Source organism: Thyridium curvatum, assembly GCF_004353045.1.
Source record: "Thyridium curvatum strain D216 chromosome Unknown NODE_42_length_358865_cov_86.645117, whole genome shotgun sequence".
NCBI lineage: Eukaryota > Fungi > Ascomycota > Sordariomycetes > Thyridiales > Thyridiaceae > Thyridium > Thyridium curvatum.
Genome location: NW_022156797.1, coordinates 137,500 through 161,533, shown reverse-complemented (window position 1 = coordinate 161,533; position 24,034 = coordinate 137,500). Strand labels below are relative to the sequence as shown.

Below are 24,034 nucleotides of genomic sequence, written 5' to 3'. Positions count from 1 at the left end.
CCAATCTTACATGGAGGTAGGTACCTACTTTGTACTTGAACCTGAAGATCTCACAAGGAGATGATTGACAACTACCCCCAATTGATTTACGCACACAGATCTGGGTTGCAAGAAGAAATCATAATACGGGCATCTCCTCGCTAGAGCCAATATTAATGTCCCGGGCCCAGCTCACGATGTCTCACAGGAGCCCTGCATCCACAGGGGTTCATTCTGGCTGACCTTGGGTCAGGATCAGGGACAGCGACCAGGGTCGCATCCAGGAACGAGGAGGCCTTTGCTGGTCGATGGCTGAGCCGGGCGCGGGAAGTGCGGCAAATCCAAACACACTATCCGTACCTGGTCTGATCTGGCCAGCAGACCAGGACGTACGTACTCCGTACGTAAGTTCAATGACTGGACCTTCTGGGGTCGAACCTGGGAGGATGGAACGTCTAGAAGCTGTCCAGGTGAGCATGGGCTCCCAATTGACTCATTACGAGTGTACGAAGTTTGCCAGTGGCTGGCCGGAGACAGCAATACAGAGAGGTCCTTGGGGCTTAATAGGTAGGCCTTAACTGCTAGCAATCCGAAACACTGTGATATCCGTTGCTCGTTACTTCGTCGGCATCCAAGTCAGCACTAAAACCCCATCTGACCAGCCACTGAGTGCTGTTTCAGCTTCAGTAGCTCAGAAATTGAACCACTGTATTTTCCCATCGAGTCGACAGGACGACTGCCACGTTTCATCCCTCGCGACGCTGGTGATCAGTCTTCCCTTGCACGGCTTTTTGCGCGCCAATACGCTTGCGGTTCGCGCAACGACGAGGAAGATGCTCCTCACCTTGGCCGGCGCGGCACAGGAGGGTGGCTTTCCCTGCTCACTGGTGGACCAGCTCCGTAAAATCACATCACCAAAATGAACCTTGTCCCGAATCGCTCCTGTTCGCCAGGTTCGTACAAGCATGCGACTGTTTTCTTTTTGCGCTCCAAGAATCAGGTCCGGCGGTGCTGAGCAATCAATCACGATTACGATATGTGTACATGGGTTGTGTCTGATGCTCATTTGCGGTCTAAGATTGATGATACTGACCAAAATAAGAGCTCCTCCAGCGCCATTGCTCAACACTCATAATCATCTTGAGGGTCAAAGATGTCTCATCAATGCGTTCTTTTTTGCTTTTTGCCTTGCTCCTTTTCTTCTTTCTCGCCAGTGACCTTCAGCTTGTTTGCATATGGCGGTCTGAGAGCAAAGAAAGGCAAGAAAAAGCCTTCAGTCTTGAATGTGCCAATCAGCCATGGGGAGAGCTTCATCCCCACCGCTCGTTTCAGTAGCTCTTAACATCCCGTGTTACTGGACGGGGATAACCCTGCATCCAGGGCCGCGATCATACCCACCCAACCGGAGGTTTTTGGCATCTTGGTGGTCAGCAAGTGCACTGCTTTGGGATGCTTGGGGAAGCTCTCACGTGACAGCTGGGTGCCGGCTGTGTGGCTCGTGCAAACTTGATGTGGCTCGTGATTCTTGACGCCACACCCAATCTCCTCTCACGAAATTTCGTACGGGCCACCCCACCAGAGTTCTGCTTTTCGCCTAGCGCCGACCCTACCGACGCACAACTCGATTTGACCCAAATCCACGAACTTTTTACCACAAATTCTCACGACTCCTCCACTTACCAACCAGCCACATATCACGACTCGGGATAACACCGTCAAGATGGTACGTATGCAATTCATTGATGTCTTTCGGGGGTAGATGGATGCTCTCAATGTGACCGAAAACACGATGCGAGGAATTTGACGTTGGACATGGGCGGCTCGACTGGGAGAAACCTATCGACAAGATTCGGACATTCAACAATCCACAACGAAGGGTCGAAACGAAGCGATGATGCAGACGTCAGCTTGCGAAAATCCTATTCGAACATCATTCCACGACCCACGACCTTTCCCCGTCGAGCTGGAGCGGAGATATATGGCGCAGGGCAATGACGCATCAGGATCTCGAGATACAGAAGGCTGACAGTTGGCGGCAAACAGGTCAACATTCCCAAGACCCGTAAGACCTACTGCAAGGGCAAGGAGTGCCGCAAGCACACCCAGCACAAGGTTACCCAGTACAAGGCTGGCAAGGTGCGTGATGTGCCCTCCCACCCCTCTCGGCGATAGTTCGACTTTGAACTTTCCCCGGAGTCGGCTAGGAGCAGAGGAAGCAAGTCGAGGGCGCAATTGCTGACGGAGATCACAGGCCTCCCTTTTCGCCCAGGGAAAGCGCCGTTACGACCGCAAGCAGTCCGGTTACGGTGGTCAGACGAAGCCCGTCTTCCACAAGAAGGCCAAGACCACCAAGAAGGTCGTTCTGCGGTTGGAGTGCGTTTCATGCAAGACCAAGTGCCAGCTAGCACTCAAGCGCTGCAAGCACTTCGAGCTCGGGTATGTCGAGTCTTCCCCGGACGAAGTCGACCGCTGCGGACGAATGCTAACCTCGATGACTTCACAGTGGTGACAAGAAGACGAAGGGTGCTGCTCTGGTGTTCTAATTGCATTGTTTCTACGCTCATAAGGGTTCACGATTTTCTTGCACGGCACGCGGGTCACACGGCTGGAAACATTGGCGATGGGGAAAAGGAGTCAATCCTCAGTTTCGAGGAGCAGTATCTAGGGCACAAATAGAATCCCTATTGGACTGCGGTCAGAAATATCCGACCTGTTACGACCGTTCCTGTGGACATATATTGCGACTATCGAAGCTTGTGAAGAATCTTGTTGAGTGTTTGGGGCTTCGGGGCGTGCATTCTATCTCGAGGGTGTGGAAGCTCTGCCTTTCGCTATGCAGATGTGCCCCGGCGTGTGTGATGTGACATGAGATGAAGCACTCTTGATCATAAAGCAGTGGTATTATCTTTCGAGCTTGCATCCTCTAGTAATCTAGTCTATAAGCTGTGTCCTGGTATCTTGCACATGCCTTTAGCGTTCTTTAGAAGCCCTCGCCCAACATGATGGACCGACCACCTCCGTACCACAGAGGCCCGACCCGGAAATCAAGTCCTCTCTCCTGACCTACGATCCACTCGCCCAGGAATTCGCCGTCCTTGCGATCCCACACTTCTCTTTCCAGCCAGGCATTGATCTCGTCGATCTTGTTGATCCACCGCTGCCGGGCCTCGGGCGACGCGTGGTCGTCTTGCGTCAGGAACCGGCACAGCGTGATGTGCGCGCTCGGCACCACGTACCGCGACACGATGTCCACGCCGGCCTCGCGGACCTGGCCGAACAGGTCGCGCCGCAGGTGGTGGTACGTGTACCCGTCGTCCCGGGACGCGCGGTCGTCGGGCTGCGGCAGCACGGGCCGCGGCGAGAGGACCTCCTCGCCGGCGGCGGGCAGGAAGGAGACGGCGATGGCGGCGAGGTCGTACGAGAGCATGGGCTTGACGAGGCGCGCGCGGTGGGCGTAGGGCCAGGCCGTCAGCGCCGGGGCGCTGGGCCGCAGGGTCGCCAGCAGGGCGGCGATCTCGTCGGGCGTGCGCGAGTGGTCGACCTCGAGGGCCGTGAGGTGCATGCGGTGGGTGGGCATGAGCCATAGGCCTGGATAGGGAGGGTTGGTGTTAGCAGACGTACGCACGTGAAATGAGGTTTCTCTCAAAGCGGAAGGCTCGACTGTGCGCATCTCGTAAGGGCTGGGGTTCTTCTTCGGTATCTGTGTGCGTTCGGACGGAAGGGGATGGTTCGACTTGCAGCCGTCCATGAGGCTGCTGCCTCGGGGGTCCTGCCGATCTGGGCTGAAAGCCTTGCCACTACCCTTCTATTCAAAGGACTTTTCTTCTCATCCTCCTCAAACTCTTTTCCTTTCCCTTCTTCTTTTTTCTTCTACCACACTCCCATTCTTCCACTTCTTACACTGCCTCTTCTCTTCCTCCAAAACAGTGGCCCTCACTGAAGGCTCGCGAAGAATCCGGGCACGACTTGTGCCTTGGGCCATTGAACTTTACAGACTCGTGGCAAAACCATTCCAAGCCGACATAAGTTCAACATGGAGCCTGCGCATCACTCAGGGGGCTGTTGCGCCAGCCTCTTCAAGGGGTCGACTTTCCGCTGGCTGCCACCTCGGCATGAGCAGCTTTGGCATGCTGCCTCCGCAGCCTTCCGCCAGCCAACACGCCTTGGCTTATCTCTGCAGTTTACAGAGTATCTCTGACTTCAGAGAGTAGACAAGATCAACGAATCTGACCAAGGTTCTCGCTCAACTTACTTGGAGCCAGTTCCTTCAGCATCGCCTGAAGGTGGCTGGCAAGCTTCATGATGTGTTCTGGCGGTCTTGCCCACAGCACCATGCAATTACGAGGATCTGCGAAGCCTGGGAAGAGCTTCGGATTCTCCAGTCTGAAAAGGAACGGGTCTATGATGACCTCCTTGAACTCCGAGGTGAGAAATTTCTCTTTTTGTTGCGCGTTCCTCGTCACCCGATGGGTTGAGTAGAGGGTCTGGATCTCGGCCTTCAATTAAATGTCAGTACACGGGTCCTTTCATTCCGCACGAGCGCTTTTTATTCTGCCGTGAGCAACCCTCAGCTCTGCTCAGTGCTGCTCAGACTGCCTGCAAGCGCAGCCCCTTAGAGTCTCGTTCTGGTCTGCCAAAAGTGGCCTGAACTGCTGAACTGAGATCACAAGGTGTTGAGTGACAGCCAGAATAAAAAGAGGACTTACCGCATCATTATGGCAAGTGTCTATGAGAGCGTGGTAGGGATTCTCGCCGGGCTTGAGCACCACTCCGGACAGGTCTTCGAGCTTGTTTTTTGCGTCTGTCGACTCGAGTTTAGAATCCATCTTATGGTGCCGGTCCCGGACCCTCTCACAGTGTCCAAGTTGACTGAGAGGATTGGAAAGGCAATTCCCGCAGCTCTCAAATGTTGCACAGGTCGGTGTGTGCGGTGCTGAAGTATGGAGTACATCACCTGCTTCGAAATTGAATTCAGCCCGCACGATGTCAGACTGTCGAACGGTGGTTCCGCCACACTCTCTCCACTCCTTCCCCACACATGGCTGGAACCTGACACACTCGTCATAAAGCACATGGCTAAGACCCATGCAACAACTATACACAACCCACAGAAAGTCCAGAACCTGAGGTGGTATTGTCTTCCATAATGCTTTCCCCGTACTTCAAAAGCCCTGCACGAAATTGAGTGACCAATAGCCCATTTCACTTCAACACGGTTATTGGGGGAGGCATGACTGGTACGAGTGTACTTGGCTGTCCTAGTCCGTCATACTTCGGAATTGTTCGACTCGTGAAGTTGACAGTTGAACTATCCTTCTCGGGCTGCTTGGTTTGAGCAGCGTTTTGCTTAATGGGCGAAGATTTCGGTCTTACTGAAGAGAAAGGAGTTTCCAAGTCGCGACACTGTCTCCCTGTATAGTACCATCGTCAGCCACATTCCACACTATTCGCGGCTTTCCTTCTAAGGAACCTCACAACTCTCTATTCCTCCATCAACTATCCTTTACCCCGATATGTATTGCTGCCAGTTGTGGTCTTTCGTGGAGTCGCCTTCAAGTGTATCGCTATGAACTCCCCTTCCAGACCCATAGGAGTAAATGCTTCCGACACACACTGCTTAGGGTTTACAGGAGTATCTGCCTTCTGAGAGCGTCGATGCTATAATACTGCGTCTATTCCGATTTCAGGGTCGTTGGATCCGGCAGGAAGAAACTTGTGTGTGTGTGTACAACTGGGTCCTTGACTCACCTAACTGCAACTTTGAGCTCCGCAGAAATTCGAAAGGGATGCATCTTGGTGTCTTCCAGAGGAGCATCCATGGGGAAGATCTCTTCCTTGTTTGCCGGGTTCTTCCTCAGCGTGATGTTCCTCTACATTCACACCATCAAGAGAAAGGGCCATTGAATTAGCCACCTCTGGCTTTCACTGCTCAGCAGCTGACAGATCCATTCTCACTTCTCAAAGTCAGATCGATTCTGGCAGACTGAGGCCTGAGATGCTTTGGAGCCTGCTCATGGTCAGCCCAGGCTTGATCATGAAGTACTAACCTGTCTCCTATCTTCATGGGGAATGTGAAAGGTACATACCAAAAGGAGCCCCTGATATCTGGCCTCCGACAGCCTGAGACTGGGTCAGGGTGCCTCTGGAACGGTACCTTCCGGCATTTTCCAAGAGATCGGACCCGCTTCCGGCCCCACTTTCGGCGGCATCCTGACCACACCCGGTCCGGTCAGACTGTCGACGACTAAGCGGATGCACTGACCGCGGATCACGTCGCCGACGACATCCTAGCCCTCGAAAAGCCCTAATCTTTTTGGCGAGTCCACGAGTCCTGCCACTTGATCGCGGGGTTTGTTTATTTTCCTCGTTTCTCGTCCTCGCGCCTTTCCATCTCTTTCTTCCTCTCTGCTTCCACAACCACATCCTTTCTCCCTCTCCGCTTCCACAACCACCACCCCTTCCTCGACGCTCGCCGAGATTATTTGCTTGCATCATACTGTAACATCGCCACATCATCAAACCCTGCTGGATTGCAATTCTTGTATAGTTTGCCATCGGGCAAACTTGGCTGGGTTCGCCATCATCACTACGGTCCTCATCATATCGTCAGTACCCAACTCTCCCAAAGTCCCCGTTCCCATATATGCACAGTCGCCCTAACCAACCCTCAGGTAGCAAGACTCAGCCATGTCGTCAAGCAGCGGCCCGCAGCCAGACTCAGCCATGTCGTCAAGCAACGGCCCGCAGCCAGACTCAGCCATGTCGTCAAGCAGCGGCCCGCAGCCAGGACAGCCAGGCCGGTCTGCGGCTCAAGCCGCCAAGCTCAACTACTATAAGCTCGGCGACACGAGCAAAATCCTGAATGCCGATTTACCGGAGGCCAATGACATAGAGACTCTGTATCGAGAGATGGGTTCTTGTGTGCTCTCCAAATGTGAAGAGCTCGAAATCCTGAAGGAGGATTGCATGGAGCTACGTGTTGCTACCATGTACTCCGGAACCGACGCGCCCATGTTCGGTCTCGAGGCTTTGCAAGATGCCCTCAAGGAAGAGGGCAAATCTTTGTTCAAGCTCACACAAGTCTGGGCTTGCGAAAACAACCCCCAGAAACAGGCTTTCCTGTTTCGAAACAGGGACAAGCCAACGATCTTTGCCGATGCTGTTGATCTGAGCGACCCTGCCGCGACAGAAGCGTAAGTAGACTCCTCTTCGAATATTTCTGATTCACGGTCTAATTTGGTTCCTAGCATGACGGCTGCTGGACATTACGCACCCATTGACAAATACTACGATGTTCTTGTGCTAGGCAGCCCGTGCATCGACTTCTCGTCTTTGAACGCTTCAAAGCCCGAGAATAAGAAAATTCTCGCATCTCTCCTGGAGGAGCATGACATCAACCTGGAGCCTCCTCCTCATGATCAGAGATGGCTAGCACATGACAACATGCCTGCCTTCCTGAAGGATGGAGTCATGTCCAAGATTGGAGAATCACAGAAGCTGATCTTCGCAGCTTTGTCTGTTATTCTCCACCACCGCCCTACCGTCGTCATCATGGAGAACGTCCATGGTGTGCCTTTCGAGACAACCACTATCTATCTTGCTCTGATTGGATACCGGGCGAAGTTTGATTCCTTTGACTCCAAGGATTACGGCCTGCCTCAGACAAGGCTGCGAAAGTATCTCGTGGCCGTTCCTGACGAGTTATACGAGGACCACGCCACAGAGTTGCTGTCCATGGCTTTCAAACTTGCCGAATACCTGAAGCGTCCAGCTTCGTCTCCCGTCGACAAATTCCTGCTTGAAGTTGACGACCCGCGCGTCATCCGGTACAAGGCAGAGTCTGACCGAAAGTTTGAGAGCTTTCTGTCCCGAGACGGCGACTGGTGCTTGTCTGTGGATCGGCACCGAAAGTTTCAGGCTGAATGCAATTTGCCGAGGACTCACAAGTACACGATGCTCGAGCTGAAGGGCCAGCGCGTGTGCTCTGTGACCCCACGCGATAGATCGTGGAGGGCCTGGGTGTATGGCCAGCCAGGTCGCGTCCTCGACTTTCTGGACATCGCTTACCAGGTTGGCCTTGAGCTGGATTTTGACATGTCATACAAAGTCGGCACCCTTGAGCTCAGCCAGAATGTCGATAGGGGCAAGTTGATGCAGGTCGGCATCATCGGATGCTGCACGCCCAGTGGCATGATGTTTTGCACGAGCCAGGGCCGACCGATACTCGGAATTGAGGCTCTCCTTCTGCAAGGCATTCCCATCAACAAGCTCACCTTGTCGACGGAATCCAATCCTTTCCTGCAGGAGCTTGCGGGAAATGCCATGACGACCACTGTTGTAACCGCTATCATCATGGCAACCCTCATGGCCGAACGCCGTGTTTGCCCGAGGGGGTTCAATATCTTCCCGGCACCCGCCAACGGCATTCTGCCTCCGGTGATAGTTCCTTTAGAGCACACTTATTGCAACAACCGGAAGCTGATTTCCGGCATCGCTCACAAGGCCAGGGAGTCTCCGGCATGGTCGACCTCGAATTATGTCAGGACGTCTGTGGAAGCCGTGATTGACATCCTTATCCGGGGCAAGCGGTACTGCTATTGCAATGGGCCTTTCCTGACCAAAGACCACCATTGCTCAATCCTCAAGTGCTCTGCATGTGGCGGCACAGCCTGCGATACGACGGCTGGCAATCCTTTGCACGTGATGCAAAAGTGGTCGCCAGGACACGGAAAACCAGACTTTCACTTGCTTTCCAAGTCTGAGACCCTTCAGCGCCTCCGGAGCATCTTTCCTGGACGACTGCTCTTGCTCAACTTCCCTCAGCTGAAAGAATTGACGTTCTATCTGAAGGAATGCAAAGTGACCGAGGAGATCACCTTGGTCTACATGGCCAAGACTATGTGCCTTCGGGCAGTCATCAAAATGCATTGTGTTGCCTGGTACTTGTTTCCCCTACCTGACCAGGAGGCGGGTGCAAAGTTTGGTTATGGAGCTCTGGAGCAGCCCATTGGCAAAGTTGAGCTTGACATGGCCTCGGACCATGTGATTCCAGAGTATACGGACCAGTTCTGCATCTGGATACCCACGGAGAACAACGAGATCGAGCTGGTTGTTACTCGGAGCAATGATGGGCTCAAGATCGCCTTTGACAACATGGATTGTGGAGATGAGTTCTCCTACATCCGGTCTCTGGTCGAGGGAAGCTATTATAGGCTGCCACACTGCGGCACCGCCGAGGACTCTTTGTTCATTCACGAGGGCGAAGAGGTATTTCTTTTCAAGGAGTGCTCCCGTCTCGGGCCCGTTGAAGATGACCACTTTGTCTTTGCTCATGGCAAATCTCAGCTTGAGGACTTTGAGTATCGCGATGTGATCCTCCACTGCAGACCCGACTTCAAACCCCACAAACAGTTTGACTTTCAGACTAAGCGGTACGTTGGGTATATCACTGGCTTCTAGGAGAAGGCCAGACACCAAGTGGTCCTAATACCTGATCAAGCTCTGGCGGAGCATGAGAAGCTCTATGTCGGACACTCAACTTCGATTACCGAGGGTCTGGGAACCTGTGACGAGCGCAGTGCAAAGTTGGTGGCAATGATGCAAATCCCCGTCGTGGACTGTACCACGGAAGGCTCCGCCATCACTCGACTCATGGTCGAGCACAAGCTCGCCTGCGGTCCGTCTCTGAGCAGAGACCAGCTCTGGCATACGATTCACCGTTCGGAGCTCTCTGAGTTTGTCAGGAGCATGAACTTTGCGTTCAATACCCCATTCGCCTTTGATAATCAGGGGCGGCAGGTCTGGGACATCCCGCTGATGTATGATGATCTCTGCTCAACGTGCATCGTGCCTTCACCCGGAGTACACCTACTTCTCAACGCAGCAGGCAAGATTTTCCTCAACGAGGATCCAGACGAGGCAAAGGTCTATGACGAGACTCTGAAAGGTCTACCTTGTCCGTTGGTCGTCCAGGCACAGATTCACCTTCCTGGAAAAGACAAACCCCAGGAGATCACCAATCAACATGATAGAAACGTGTGCTTTTTGCCGACTGGTGTGACCGAACAGATATCTGTCCAGTTTAAGCATGATTTTCTTCTTTTCATTCGGATGCTCACCTATCCCCGAACCTTGGCGCATCGGGCCATGGCTCACCTGTTCTCGGAACTCCGTCACCGGAAGATGACGCGCGAGGCTATGGCGCAGGGAACCGCGCTGACTTATCGCTTTGAGAATGGCTTTGTCCCGGCACCGAGGCCGGACTTTCGCCCGCTTAGGGATTCACTTCGATCCGCCAATGCCGGCTTCAATGTCGGAATCGACGTTGCGTACATGATATCCGATCGGCACTTGACTCTGCGACATATGCTTCTTCCCTTGGTCGATGACCAAGGACAGGCAGTCGTGTGGATGTACAATCGGGAGCTCAGCCCAATGCCTTTCCCCGAGAAGGAGGTTGAAGAATCTGTTGTGGAGCCTTTGCACCTCAGATTGTCGGGGACTGCGACCCACAGCCATGACACGTCGAGGCTGAATAGCCGTGGAGGCGTTGCTGCACACCATATCGGCTATGGCAAGACAATTCTAGTCCTGGCTCTTCTGGATTTGCAATGGACCTGGGACCGCACCTTGTCCATGGCAGAGCGGAGCCACCTTCCCCTCCTCAACTTGCATGCAACTCTTGTCATCGCGCCCGCCGCCATCGTGCAACAATGGGGAACTGAGGCACGGAAGTTCCTAGGAGACAAATACGTGATTCTGCGATGGGAAAAGATCAAGGACATCCCGACTAATGTGACGGACTCACGCCTCCGGAAGGCTGACATGATCATTGTGAGCGATGCGATCTTCACGCCACCGAAGACGAACAGGGGCAAGACTTTGCCGTACCATAGTCGCCTGCAACTTGTTTCCGGACAGCCTTTTGTACCTGAAGCGAACTCTGAGCGCGAGTATGAGAAATGGTACCATGATGCCCTTGAGAATCTCTCTCGCGCCATGGAACACTACCAGGGCGGCGATCGCTCCGAGGAGGACATGTCTGCCTTTGTCCAGGATCTGCGTCGTAAGAAGTGGAACGACAACGTCAAAATGCTCAACAAACTCCACAAGAAAGAAGGGAACATGCCCGCGGAGCCCAAAGAGAAGTTCTTCCAGAGCTTCTGCCTTGAAATGTGCAGCTTTGCTCGCATTGTCTACGAGGAGTTCTCTTACGCCAACCCCGCGATCGCTTGCCTGGTGAAGGGATTGACGGCCAGCTCGAAGTGGCTTCTCTCGGGCACACCGCCCTTGGACTCCCTGCAGAGCGTGCACAAGACTGTAGCCATGCTGGGCGCTCACATCGCGCGGCCCGAGCCATGCGTGGTTGAGGGGCTCCCCAAGATGGCCCAGGGACCAGTTCTTGAGCCCATGACCAACGCCGAGAAGTTCCGCTCGTTCAAGGAGCTGAAGTCTATCGACTTCTCGCTCGAGCGTCTCGACCAAGCCCGCCTCGGCATTTCTCACTTCTACCGGTCGAACCGGTACTTCCACCAGCTGCCGACGCGCGAGACCGAGATCCGTGTCGTCATGTCCCTCGCCGAGGCCACCGCATACGGCGAGCTCGAATACAATCTCAGCTATACGGGCAACAACTTTGACGCGCTGCCCGAGAACCTTCGCATGTCACTTGCCGGCAACATCGGGTTCATGGAGGATGGCAAGGTCTTGTCGAGGAGGGCTCTGTCGGAGCGCGCCTCGAGCCACCTCGGTGATATTTTCGTCAACGATCCCGACTTGAGCGGTCATGTCGGAACCGAGTTCGAGCTCGTGCACCACCTCTTCAAGAAGCAGTTGAAGCAACTTGCTCATCTGGCACGCCTGATGAAGTGCGACTTTGACAAGCTGATGTATCTGTCCTATCGCCTGGAGAACAATAAGGACCTGTTGGGGGGGGACGTTCGTGGCTGTGCCGACAAGACAAAGGACGCCATCGAGTGCGTCAAGATGTTCATTGGGGACTTGCTTCAGCAGGACAACATTGACGAGTACGGCGGTTCGCAGATCAAGGAGCTGATGCTCCGTATCTTCACCGGCACCGATCCCCAAACCAATTTCGGACCTGAGCATGTCGCTCTAGCAAAATGGACGTTCGAGGCGTGGCTGATGGCCAATGAGGGCTTCGCCCTGTATACGCCTTTTGACTTTTTCTTCATGGAAGAGATCCTCGACAACCAGACTGCCGCTCAGAATCTCACGGACAATGACTGGCGGACCCTCGCTCGGGAGCTCGCTTTCATTAGAGAGCGCCAGCCCCTGGGCACCGCCCAGGGCAGTGTGGCGAATGACATGTTCCTGCTGCATTTCAGGCCGATGACACAGCAGGGTCGAGCCACCGGACAAGATCGCGCCGCCCTGTACGACTCCATGGACATTGCGTCCGTGAAGGAGGCTGTCCGTGGCTTCATCCGGAACCTGCCGCGCGCGGGTTGGAACTCAGACGTCACCGAAGACGAGATCGAGGGAATGAGGGCAGCAGATCTTCGCATCCTGTGCCGCAAGAAGGGCCTCACCGTCGGGGCGCAGACCACTGCAAAGCTGAAAGAGCTCCTCATTAAAGATGCTCGAGAAGAAGCATCTCCCAAGGACTATGACGAGAACCGGAAGAAGGAGGGCGTCAAGGAGGAATTCCCAAAGCACGAGAAGATCACTGTTCGCAGCACCAAGCTCGACAAGGTTGCCAATGTCGTGCTCTACCTCAAGCACACCATCATTGAGCATAGCAACCAGCTCTCCGAGGCTGCTCAGCGAGCACGATACCTCGCCAAGTTGCTGGAGCTCAACAAGCACCTGGACCCTCAGCAGTTCACATCCCACAAGTGCGACAAGTGCGCCAACGTCTACCCTGACAATGAACTCTCGCTTTCACCGATGTGCGGACATTGCGTCTGCAACAATTGCTGCGCGGGCGTCGTCGATCGCTGCCCGTACGAACAGTGCAACACTCACTGGCTGGGCGTCCGGCCCAAGGTGCTGAGCGACCTGCGAGATCCGAGCTGCCACTACTCCGGCGCGCTGAGCCTGGGCCAGCAGAGCTCCAAGATGTCCGCCGTGATGGCCAAGATTCTTTCCATCCCGAAGGAAGAGAAGATCGTCATCTTCATTCCGTTCGAGGCCATGCGCGCGCAGGTCGTCGGCGCGCTCCAGAGCCGAGAGGCTGACATCGGCCCCATCACTGGCGTCGATCCGGCGAACATTGGAAACGACATCGAGGCTTTCAAGAACGCGACGACTGGAAACCATACCCAGGCTGGAAACGACCCCGAGGCTTGCGAGGAGGCGGACGAAGAGCTCCGCGCGATCGTCCTCTTGGTCGACAGCGCAGACTCTGCCGGCAGCAATCTCACCAACGCCAACCACGTCATGTTCGTCGCGCCGCCGATCCGCAAGGACGAGGACGGCTTCAACATGATCATGGAACAGGCCAAGGGCCGGTGCATCCGGCGCGGGCAGGACAAGACGGTGCACGTCTACCACTTCTACACGGCCGACACGATCGACGAGAAGATCCACAAGGCGCACTACCCGGACATGGAGGCGGAGCCGCCCGCGAGCGCCGGGGTGCCCGTGGCCCCGATGCTGCCCGGCGGCTACGGCTACGCGGCGCACGACTTCGAGAGGGACCTGCGCGAGATCGACGTCTACGTCGAGGGTCGCCCCGCGGGATCGCGGCCTCCCCTCGAGGGCACGTACGACGCGGCGCTCGGGTTCCTGGACCGAGCGGAGCGTGCGGAGCGAGATAGACTTGACGAGGAGACTGAGGACGAGGATGGTGATGCCATGCAGGTTGATGGCGAGAATGTTGACGACATGATGGATGTGGATTAGAAGGAGGGCATCTACGGTTGAAAGAAGCCACCATGCTTCCTTGGTCTCGATGCGGCTTGACTTCCTTCATGGCCCGGAGAAAATGGTGAAAAGTTACTGCTTTCTTTGTATTTATATTCTCTCTCCACTCGATGCGCAGATTTTCAGGGAAAAGCGAGCTTCAAGATCTTCTAGGTCTTCCAGACCTTTTAGAGCTACGAGATTCGCGTAACCACTACTACTACTACTAGGGACTATCATCGGCGTTCACAATTGATTTTTCATTGACCACATATCCCTTCATTCTATCGTGATGAAATGACCATGATTGACTTCGTGACGGGTAGACACAAGGACGAAGTGCAGTCGAGGTACAGACTTGACGTTAATGCATATCTTGATCCATGGATCGAGGTAATATTCATTGCTTTTCTCCTCTCATTCGATTCTCCTCGTGGGTACAAGACCTCTACAACCTCGGCCCCAGCGCTATCTGACCAGTCAACGCCCTCGGCACCTCGACGACCACCGCCCCGCGCCCTCGGCCGTCAAACACAACCTCCTGGCAGTCCTCGTCGCCCACGCCGTTGGCGAACTGCGTGACGACAAAGTCCAGCGCCGTCCCCTCCCGCCCGAGCGCCACCATGGGCGCGTGCCACGTCCCGGCGCTGTACGTCACGGCCTGCGCCCCCGTAGCCACGAACGCCTTGAGCCGCTGCACGTCCGGCAGGCCCCTGCCCGGCAGGCCCTCGCCGTCCTGGGGCACAGGCAGACCCGCGTCCGCCTCGCCGGGCGGCCCGCTCGGCGCCACGACGACGAGGTACCGCGCCGAGGCGGCGGCGTCGTCGGCGCCCAGCGGGCAGAACATCTGCGTCGTGAAGGGGTGCCGCTCGAGGACGGCGACGGGGAATTGGTTTCCCGCCGGCCCGGAGAGCCGGCGGGCGGCGCACTGGAAGATGCTGGTCTGCGGGAGGGACGGCCTGCGGCTGCGGGCCTGGGCGTAGAGGTCCCGCGGCTGGGAGACCTGGGGGTACTTGATCGCTGTGCCCTGGTTGGCTACGACTGGAGGGTGTGCCAGCGGTGGTGATATCGCCGCGCGGAGGGACTCGGTCGTGTGGCTTGGGGAGGGGAGGATGTCTGGCCTGGGGTTCTGGACGACGTCGCCGAAGGGGCGGAAGGCGGCGGGCGTGAGGGGCTCCGCGACGACGGTGAAGTTGAGATCCCGTACGGAGACGGAGAGAGGCATGTTTTTAAGGGTGTTTTGTGTGCTGGGGGTGGTAGAGTTGCGTATGATGGAGGAGGCTCGAGATGAGGTTGAGGTATGCATATAGAGATAAGAATCTAGTGGAGACGGTGGCATGCATTTTGTGGAGATGGCTAGCTACAAGGAGAGTAGAGATGCTATCTTTGCGTGTGTGATTGTTTACATCCTTTCGGTCCGCTCAACTTCTCTTTTTAGCGACTCTTTTTCTCGTATTTGGATTTCAGATGGGCGCTTCTCAGCGGGTGACACCACGTTCACAAGCTCGCGATGCGTATGATCCGGCTCGACTGTGCCGCCAAGCCGCAGCGCGCTCAGGTCGTTGGGCTGACGGAATTGATTCTGATAGTTGATGACCCGCCGCTGGTGTAACATTAGCCTGTCAAAATCTGGATATGGACAGGGGGTCTGCAGGAGTTCAAGCCAAACAGGGCTGGCTGCTTGTTGGGCTGCCGTTGCGGAAAAATTGGCAAGTTGGCTGCCTATTCTCGTCAGTCACTCTCCTCGTCAACAATCAATTCAAAAGGGGCACATGCTTCTGCAGCAGTGGTGGACAATCAAACAAATCAAACACCATCAATCACCAGAGTACTGGGCGTCATATACCCTTCCATGAACCGTCTCGTTTCCTCATAAGTGTTCGCCTCCGCGAAGGAGGAAGCCATCCACAAACACACACACGGAAGACATCCATCCAAACCCCTCACCCGCAAAAGGACTGCTCCTCGTCAGGACCGACACGCTTGCGACGCACCGTAGAGGGCAAACAGCCATGGCCTCGAGGCGGGTCCTGCCAGACAACCTCGCAGGCCACGCTGCCGCGCATCCGCACCACCAGCAGCACGCCCGCCAGTTCGTCGGCCAGCCCCGCGAGAACTCGGTCCCCTTCTGGATCATCACGACCGTCATCATCGTCGGCGTCTGCATCTTTGCCATCGCCGCCGCCGCCTGCTGCTGGCACATGGGCCGCGACCAGGGCCGCATCGAGCGCGACCGGCGCGCCATGTGGCCCTTCGTCTGGGGCCGCGGCGGCGGCGGCGCTCCCCCTCCCGGCATGCCCCTGCAGCAACAGCCTCGAGGCCCGCCTCCGAACCCGGAGATAGCGGGGTACTACTCGCCTGCGGGGCCGCCGCCTGCGCAGGCCGGACCGAGGAGCGCGGAGGAGCAGGAGGCGAGGCAGCAGGTGAGGGGCTTCTATGAGCCGACGCCGCTGACCCAGGCACCGGAAGGAGGCGTCATGTCTGCGCCTAGGGTGGCATGATTGGGGTCTAGGTTGTGATGAAGGTTCATGGTTTACGACTGCTTTTGGTTTTGTATGTTGATTGTCTTTGAGCGGGCATGCCAGTTCTGATTGTGAGGATGGATTTCTTTACTTTGAGCATCAATATACCCCCTTGCATGATACAAGGTTTCCAATACTGCACTTTGTGCAGTCTGGCCACATCCACATCTCTTGTGACCTTAATTTAGGTAGTGTTGAAGACTGAGCCTGTAAACTTGAAATATATGTTGACATCCGGAAAAGCAGTATATGGTACTTGGCCTCGTTCTTTCTCGTCAAACAGGAAGCCACGAAAGAGGTTTTGCGACTCTACCAACTGGAGTATTCCTCGGCTAGATTTGTCGTTCCGTTGACTGAAAATAGATTCGAAACATCAACTTTCTTCTGTCCATTCGAGGGGACATGGAACGATCCGAATCAAGACGTCCAGACTCAAGAATCGGCTCTGCGGGCCCACCACTCAGTTATAGAGGTCAAGTATAAGCAGCAAATACTCCTGATCCATATGAGATACCATCGATATATTTAGATCCTGTGGTAACGTATCCATGCTTGCGTCCTGTGGCTTTCGATGCATCAAGCCAGGTAGAAAACGTTGCAATTGTTCACGAGATTCCAAGCTCCCTCCTGGGAACTACGTTACAATATCTCGTCCAACGTAGCCTTCTGCTTCAACACAGCACAATGTATGGGAACCCAACGAGCAGCAGGCTCTGCCATTAACTACGCCAAGCCATGCTAGGCCTCAAGATGGCTATTCATGCCACTCAACTACCTAAAATAAGCTCGTCTCCTCGCTTATTTTACTTTCCAACACCTCACAAGACCTCTCTAAATATACATCAACTCTCAAAAAAAAAAAAAAAAACAGCCAAAAATATTTCATACCTATGAAACAAGCCTTCCATCTGGCCTGATCTTGGAAGACTCTTCTCGGCCTCATTACACATCATCGCAACACCACATCACTGCCGGCAGCATCTAGACCGCCCTCATCTCGCCTTTCTCACACTCTATGATCTCCTCCCGTCTTTGACCACAGAAATAACGGAGAGAAGTTGCCGGTCCTCTGAGGTGCCCAGCATTCACGGAACCCACCTCCGCACGGGGCTCGCAAATGGACAAGATACGAACGCACACACCCGGGATCTGGACGCGAGGGCCCCAATGTCTCTGGACCTCCGGCGACCCACACCTGGCAGTCTTGTTATTTTCGTGCGTTGACAGCTGGTCTAGATGGGCCCAGGTCTGGTAGGGAGGAGAAAAATAAACGAGAAGAAATGGGACCCCCCCCCCGATCCCACTCTTCCTCTCCCCTCCAGTACAGGTCGTGCTGCGAAGAGACAAGAGACAAGAGACAGAGACAGTGGACGCCCGCTTCTTACCCCAAAGAGCTAAAAGTGTGCCTAGACTGCCCGCCGCGCCGACACAGCGCCGGACGTGGGCTCTTGCCAAGAAAGACACCAAAGAGAGAGGGAAGAGAGTACCTACCTAGGTAGTCCAGGTGGGCCTTCGTCCCGAGCTTGTGACCTTTTTTCCAGGAGGTTTGAATGGGGACTGTCTCTTCTCTCCTCTCTGCTGAGAGTCTGCGACAGTTGCATTCCAGTGCCTACCTAGTGCTGTACGGCACAGGCATGTGCTGTCCCCTGGACCAAGGACGTCTGGAATGCGTGCTAAATCGAGATGAAGGAAGACAAGGTACAGAAAGGTTCACTGGAATGTAGGCCAGAGGGGCCAAAATGCACGAGGCTGGCCCTGGCAGAGGCATGACGGGTAGGCGAGGGGCGCCCACTTCCCTCTTCCCCCCTAGAGCCAGAGAATGTGCGTTCCCGTGGAATTCTTCTTTGTTTGTCCCTGGCCTCTGGCATGGTGGCCAATCTCCATCTACATTTGCCCGCATACCTACCTACCTACCTAGGTACGTGCCTGGGTTCCTCATGCTTCATGCAAGGTACCCGGGATTCCTCTCTCTATTTACAGCACGAAATGCGCATATCTCGTTCTAAGTGGGATCGTGCCACGGGAGCAGCCATGCCCGCATGCATTCTTGTTCTATTGAAATGCTGGGTCCCAGAGTCCTGGGAAGGGGTTTCCCTGTCATGCTGACTGCGGGGAAAAGGAGACAACACATACGGTAGCCAGCGCTCGCTGCATTAGCCTGAGGGCCGCCGAAGAGCAGGAAGAGCAGGAAGAGTCAGGGCACCGGGGTGTAGGCAGTGGTGGGCGAACTCTTTCTCACCCGCCGAGAACAAGACTTGACAGAGGCACTGGCCCTCGGTTTGATCTCTGCCGCGAGGAGGGAGGAGAGGACTGCATGAGCAGCACCCACCACCCCGTCCTTCCTCTTGCTGTGCGGTGGTCTCACACGTGCTTTTTCCCTCGATGGGCAAAAATCGTATGACCGCGCGGGGACTCTCGCTTACAACGATCCAAACAGAGACAGGTCTCCCGGGGGAAAGAAGGTTGCATGTCCACCTGTCACAGCGGCAGTCGTTCGTCGCCAATGGGACTTCGTCAACGTGACGCCACTACGACGCCACGAAAAGAGGGAGGTTGGTAAGGCCGTAGAGAGAGGGAAGAAAGGTGACAAGTGATGAAAGAGGCGTCCACGATAGGGTTCGTGGCGTCCGCGCGGACAGGCTGTCAAGACCCCGGCTGCTGTCCTCGTCCTTCGCTGAAGAAAGCGGGAGTGGAGAAGGGAAAAAGAGTCCAGCATGTAGCTAGATGCTCGGTGCCCCATTTGGTTTTGCGCAAGAGCGCAGCGAATTGTTCTCACAGTGGCCAAAGACCGGGCTACAGAGAAGGCCCGCGGCGGCTTCCAGGATGGAGGCATCGGGAGGAAGGCCCCATTGTCCTATCTGTCGACTGAGGAGGAGTCGGCACCACGGCCGGGTGACAATGGGGTGGTCTGTCTGCTTAGTTCGGGCAAAGCCGTGGGTCTTTGTCACCATTGTGCTTTGCTGACTGACAGTGGAGGAACTGCAAGCTGAGGGAGAAAGGATGCATGCTACCTACAGGAGATGGATGACGGTTAGCGTTCATTCCACAGTACGGCGGGAGTCGAAGACAAGAAAGATGGATCTGCAGCCCCGGCCGGATCGTCTTGAGAGTTCTCCAAATCTGAGACAGAAATTGCTGCAGACACACCCTTTTGCCCACTTTGGGCAAGGCGCCAGGGTCAGGTGGTTCTGCAGCACTGCAAGGTACAGGGACATCGACATCGACCTTGGGCCTGGTGGGCTTCCCGGAGCAAACAAAGACATCGAGGGGCCAAAGAAGGTTTCGAGACGGCAGCTTCCACGATACCCGGTCTGGACAGCCTGATCAGAGACATCGCCATAGGCCAGAGTGGCTGGGATCGTCGAGATGGTTGCTCGAAAAGGAAGAGGCGACAGGATCTAGTATCACGTTTTATGTCAACGATGGCTCTCAAGCCGTCACTGATGGATGGATCTGGGGTCCCGCCATGGGCACATAGAGGTCGATGGACAAACTGGTCCGGATTCACCCTCTTCCAGTCTTGGCAGGTCGACTGAGAGCATTCTGTTCGTCCACGTCCCGTCTTGGGAAAGTTAGAACCCGGAGACACATCACATCAACTCGATAGGCTCGAGACCAAGGCACAGTCGCAATCTCGCTGGTGTCTCTCATCGTATCGTAGCTGCAGTTAAGCGTGCGTCTCGCTAAGTGAAGATACCCAGCGGCACATGGGTGCCTTCAGTGGCGACCCTCACGTCAGATCGTCAAAACGGCGTCTTCGACAGCGGGACGATGTCGTTGGTTGTTAGAAGACCTCTGTTTTGTAAGCCAGGTCGCCGTTCAACGTTCTAGGCGTCGATGGGCAGGCATAGATTTAGAATCGGCAGTCCTGCTTGTGTGATACAAATTATTCAGACAATTGTCGTTCCCTTGAATGTGTTTGGTCTTGATCCTCGGAAATAAGAGCACATTTCGGGAGTCGCAGACTACCAAACACTCCCCGCGCAAGATACAGGCTACCAGTGCCGCCCTGCTAGTGGCCAGTCGCACACTCGCCGCTGTTCTGCACGCGCATTTCTCAGGCTGTTTCGCACTAGGAGAAAGCCGAGCCGTGCTGGAGACCAGCTCTCGTGATGTTCCCAAGATGCGTGGCTTGCATGATGGGAAACACAAGGACAAAGGTTTTGAGTGCCGTGATCTTCAGCCGAAGAAATGGATGTCTGCCGCCTCACCGGAACCACATGTCTGCCGGACCGGGGTTGTACTGGAAACAGAATGGTCTCGGAGTCGTGCCTGGCGGCTCCCGCCGTTGACGTGGAGGGCGTTTTGGCGTGGACGGCGCGGATTAGTGATCGATCGGCTGGAGCAAACATCTGCCGCCATGTTGACCAGACCAGGCTATGCCTTTGAGTGAGAGTGCACGCTGCGGCTGCACCCCGATGGGAATGGCAAGTGCATCAAGCTGCATTAGTGATTACTGGTAGTATTGTTTGGGAATTTTGGTGAAGTTTGTGCTAATGATGCCCGCGGAGATGCGGGAAAGAGACGAAGGTCTAGAACTCTTTGAGAGGTAAGCGCGATGTATGTCAGCATGTATAAGAAGCATAAGTGGAGAGTACTCCGTATCGTAGAGGTAATTGAACCCCTGAGGCGCGTGGGAGATGTGGCTTGCGTCGCGCGCACGTGTGGTAGCCCGAGGGTTGTCTCGATCCCAAGCTGGTATTTCGATCTGTCAGAATGGGTCTCGAAGAAGTGGCACTCGCCATCGCGGCCATGAGCCAGGGAGATGCCGAGAATTCAACCTCTCACGGTGTGTGCCGAGCGAAAGGTCAGAATACTCCGTAACTACAGCTGGCCCGGGAGTTTGGTAACTGGTCCTGGTGTGCTGACTTGCCAAGAGGAATCCTGCCGGAGGAGGGTTACTGCTTATGGTAGGTTGAGCCAGTGGTGTAGTGGAAAAGGACGTGTGAGGCAAGGGCTCTTGTTCAAAGAACCGTAAAAGGATCAAATATTCACGGGCGTGCCGATAGAGGGCCAACACGAGATCAGATCACGAGATCAGACGGGATCAAATCTGATATTGCACAGCCTCTCTGCCGCATCACCGCTGTTTGGCTCACCGCTCGTCCCTTGATGCGGTTGTGTGTGTGTGTGTACGTAGGCGTGAGTGGAGCTGCTGGTTGGCCATAAAGCCAAGCCGTTGGTGATGCGAATTGGCACGGAATGGATGATCTGCAGGGTCCAATGAGGTGGATGACCATCTTCAGCTGAAGCTGTTGTTGTCGATGTGAACAAGGTTCAGTTCAGCAGCACTGGAGGTCCAAGGGAAGACAGAAGGGGCGTATGGTGTGGCCCGCCCTGCTGGAAACCTTGTAACCCTCAGCTGGACCGGGAGCAATGGATCAACGACTTACAGCGGGCATTGGCCACTTCAGGGGGCCTTTCACAGCCTGTAGTGGTCTGCAACCAACGCCTGAAAAATTTTCACCGGTCCAGTGGCGGTACCGGACACCCACTACGGAGTACACCCAAAAACGGTGGACATTCTGCAGTTGGCGGGCTCGGGCGCCCTTTCCGTTTGGCCGGCTTACCCTCCAACTCGGCGAACATCAAATCTGGAACCGCATCTGCATTCAATCTAAGTAGTGTCACCTAGGCGGTCGGCTATTTCACCCGCGGAGAAATCACCAGCACGAAGAGGAGCCTTGTTTCTCTTCCGTGTTTGTGTATTCCTAGGTGCTGCTTCTTCAGCTTGTCCCGTAGGCCGCAAGCTGCTCCCATCCTATCAGCCTGTTAGCCCAAAGACATGCATTGCATGGAAAGGGAGACGAGAGCCAACAAACAAGCAACGGCACCATCCAAGGCGGCGTGAAGCTGTTTGACCTTCCAAACTGGTTCCTTGCGGGGAATACGCCGAACAAAAGGCCCCGGACGGGGTGTCGTTAACACATTACGACATTACGACCTTGTGGTGTCTTTCTTGGCTTCTCCGTCCCCTGGTGCCGACGCAACCTCATTTGCTTGCCCGTAAACAAGTATCGGTACAGTGACAAAGTACAGGAACACGCTCTTGTTCGACCAATCCATCAACCTGGTTCTAGTTATGTACGGCGTTTGGTTTGCAGATAGATAAACATAGATTAACGAGATTAGCGAGATGCATCACAAGACATCTCGCTGTCCGGATTGGCCAGTCGTCGCAATCGTACAAGCCCAGGACCCGCTCACTGATGTTCCCCTCTTTTGCCCCGCATGTGCTCTTCCATAACGTGGTGTCAACATCATCAAACATCAATACAGCTTGCCATCAAGCTGTTGCTCGCTGGACGACCCCTTGCCGCAAAGGTTAGTTACCTCTGAGCGTGTGCGATACTGCTTGAGCATCTTCAAGACCAAGCTCAATACCGGCGAGAACGATCTCAGTGCGACAAGACGTCACCAGTCACTTAACGACGAACCTGCAAAACGTTTGATCACCAAATATCATGGCCCCCATTGGAGTCGCTCTCATTGGCGGGGGAATATTTGTCAAGGAAGAGCACCTGGTATGTGGCCCAAGATCAGCTATGCTTTCAACTAGGTGGTACAGCACGAGCTAAGACGCAACACTACCCTTTCAGCCTGGGGTTTTAGCGTGCGAGACCTTGGCCCTGAAGGCCATCTACTCGAGGTCGCTCAAGTCTGCCCAGGACACAGCCTCGCTGGTCCCAAGCTCGCACCCGCCTGTTGATCTGTATTCTGAGGACTCTGGGGAGGGCAAATCCTACGATGATGTTCTGAAGCGTACCGACGTCGCGGCAGTCATTATCGCCCTGCCCATTCGCAACCAACCAGAGTACATCAAGAAGGCTCTCGCTGCTGGCAAGCACGTCTTGTCAGAGAAGCCAGCCGCTCCGGACTCGGCTGCCGCGGTGGAGCTCATCAAGTGGTACCATGGCATCTCCGCTGAGAAGCGCGTCACTTGGGCCGTCGCTGAGCAGTTCCGGTACCTGGACAAGTATGTCTGGGCTGGCCAGGAAGCCCGTAAGCTCGGCAAGGTGACTGGCTTCGTGGTCAAAGTCTTTTACATGATGAAGCCTGGTATTCTCTCCTTGATTCGGTCCTTTCCATCATTGTCATGTTGCTGACTCTGCGCTCTAGACAACAAATATGTCGGCACCGACTGGCGTCGCAACCCGACCCACGACTATGGGTTTGTCTTGGACGCTGGCGTGCACTGGGTCGCTGCCATGCGGTTGATGCTTGGCGACGAGACGGTAGAGTCCGTCATGGGATTCTCCCACACCGGAACCCAGCATCTACCTCCGCCGGACTCTCTCCATGGCGTCCTTAGACTGAAATCCGGCGCGGCGGGCTCGTTCTTGTGCTCGGTGGGCTCCACATTCGCAGCCCAAGACTACACCGTTATCTGTGAGAAGGGAAGCGTGACAGTCTCCCGGGACCGAGTCACCCTCGTGAGTGGCACCGACAGGGAGGATAAGGATTTTGAGTTTCGGAGCGCCGTGCCCATAGAGATTCGCGCCTGGGCGGATGCCATGGCGGCCGGCAAGCCCGACCCACGCCAGAGTCCAGAGGAGGCTCTCGCGGACCTAGAGCTCCTGGAGGGGTTGCTCAAGAGTGCCGAAAAAGAGGGAGAGCGACGCTACTTGAAGCACCAGTAGGACTCCGCCCTTCCTCAGCAAGGCAAT

At 55.2% G+C, this 24,034-nt stretch overlaps 6 protein-coding genes across 6 annotated transcripts; 4 read left to right on the top strand and 2 right to left on the bottom strand.

The window, feature by feature from the left end:
- Positions 1 to 1,699: 1,699 nt before the first annotated feature.
- E0L32_007088 (uncharacterized protein) lies at positions 1,700 to 2,522 on the top strand (the record flags this gene model as incomplete). Its single annotated transcript, XM_031141794.1, has 4 exons — positions 1,700 to 1,702; positions 2,023 to 2,115; positions 2,231 to 2,415; positions 2,483 to 2,522. 4 exons carry the CDS (start codon positions 1,700 to 1,702, stop codon positions 2,520 to 2,522), a joined length of 321 nt encoding a protein of 106 aa, XP_030993913.1.
- A 437-nt stretch (positions 2,523 to 2,959) lies between these two features.
- E0L32_007087 (uncharacterized protein) lies at positions 2,960 to 4,805 on the bottom strand (the record flags this gene model as incomplete). Its single annotated transcript, XM_031141793.1, has 3 exons — positions 2,960 to 3,756; positions 4,232 to 4,475; positions 4,686 to 4,805. The coding sequence occupies 3 exons, from the start codon at positions 4,803 to 4,805 to the stop codon at positions 2,960 to 2,962; spliced, it is 1,161 nt and encodes a 386-aa protein (XP_030993912.1).
- Positions 4,806 to 6,666: 1,861 nt separating this feature from the next.
- E0L32_007086 (uncharacterized protein) lies at positions 6,667 to 13,845 on the top strand (the record flags this gene model as incomplete). Its single annotated transcript, XM_031141792.1, has 3 exons — positions 6,667 to 7,172; positions 7,227 to 9,410; positions 9,450 to 13,845. The coding sequence occupies 3 exons, from the start codon at positions 6,667 to 6,669 to the stop codon at positions 13,843 to 13,845; spliced, it is 7,086 nt and encodes a 2,361-aa protein (XP_030993911.1).
- Positions 13,846 to 14,293: 448 nt separating this feature from the next.
- Positions 14,294 to 15,070, bottom strand: E0L32_007085 (uncharacterized protein; the record flags this gene model as incomplete). Its single annotated transcript, XM_031141789.1, has 1 exon — positions 14,294 to 15,070. One exon carries the CDS (start codon positions 15,068 to 15,070, stop codon positions 14,294 to 14,296), a length of 777 nt encoding a protein of 258 aa, XP_030993910.1.
- A 787-nt stretch (positions 15,071 to 15,857) lies between these two features.
- E0L32_007084 (uncharacterized protein) lies at positions 15,858 to 16,346 on the top strand (the record flags this gene model as incomplete). Its single annotated transcript, XM_031141788.1, has 1 exon — positions 15,858 to 16,346. The coding sequence occupies one exon, from the start codon at positions 15,858 to 15,860 to the stop codon at positions 16,344 to 16,346; it is 489 nt and encodes a 162-aa protein (XP_030993909.1).
- A 6,485-nt stretch (positions 16,347 to 22,831) lies between these two features.
- On the top strand, positions 22,832 to 24,007 carry E0L32_007083 (uncharacterized protein; the record flags this gene model as incomplete). The annotated part of the gene is made up of 3 exons (XM_031141787.1): positions 22,832 to 22,891; positions 22,967 to 23,426; positions 23,487 to 24,007. 3 exons carry the CDS (start codon positions 22,832 to 22,834, stop codon positions 24,005 to 24,007), a joined length of 1,041 nt encoding a protein of 346 aa, XP_030993908.1.
- Between the last annotated feature and the right edge of the window lie 27 nt (positions 24,008 to 24,034).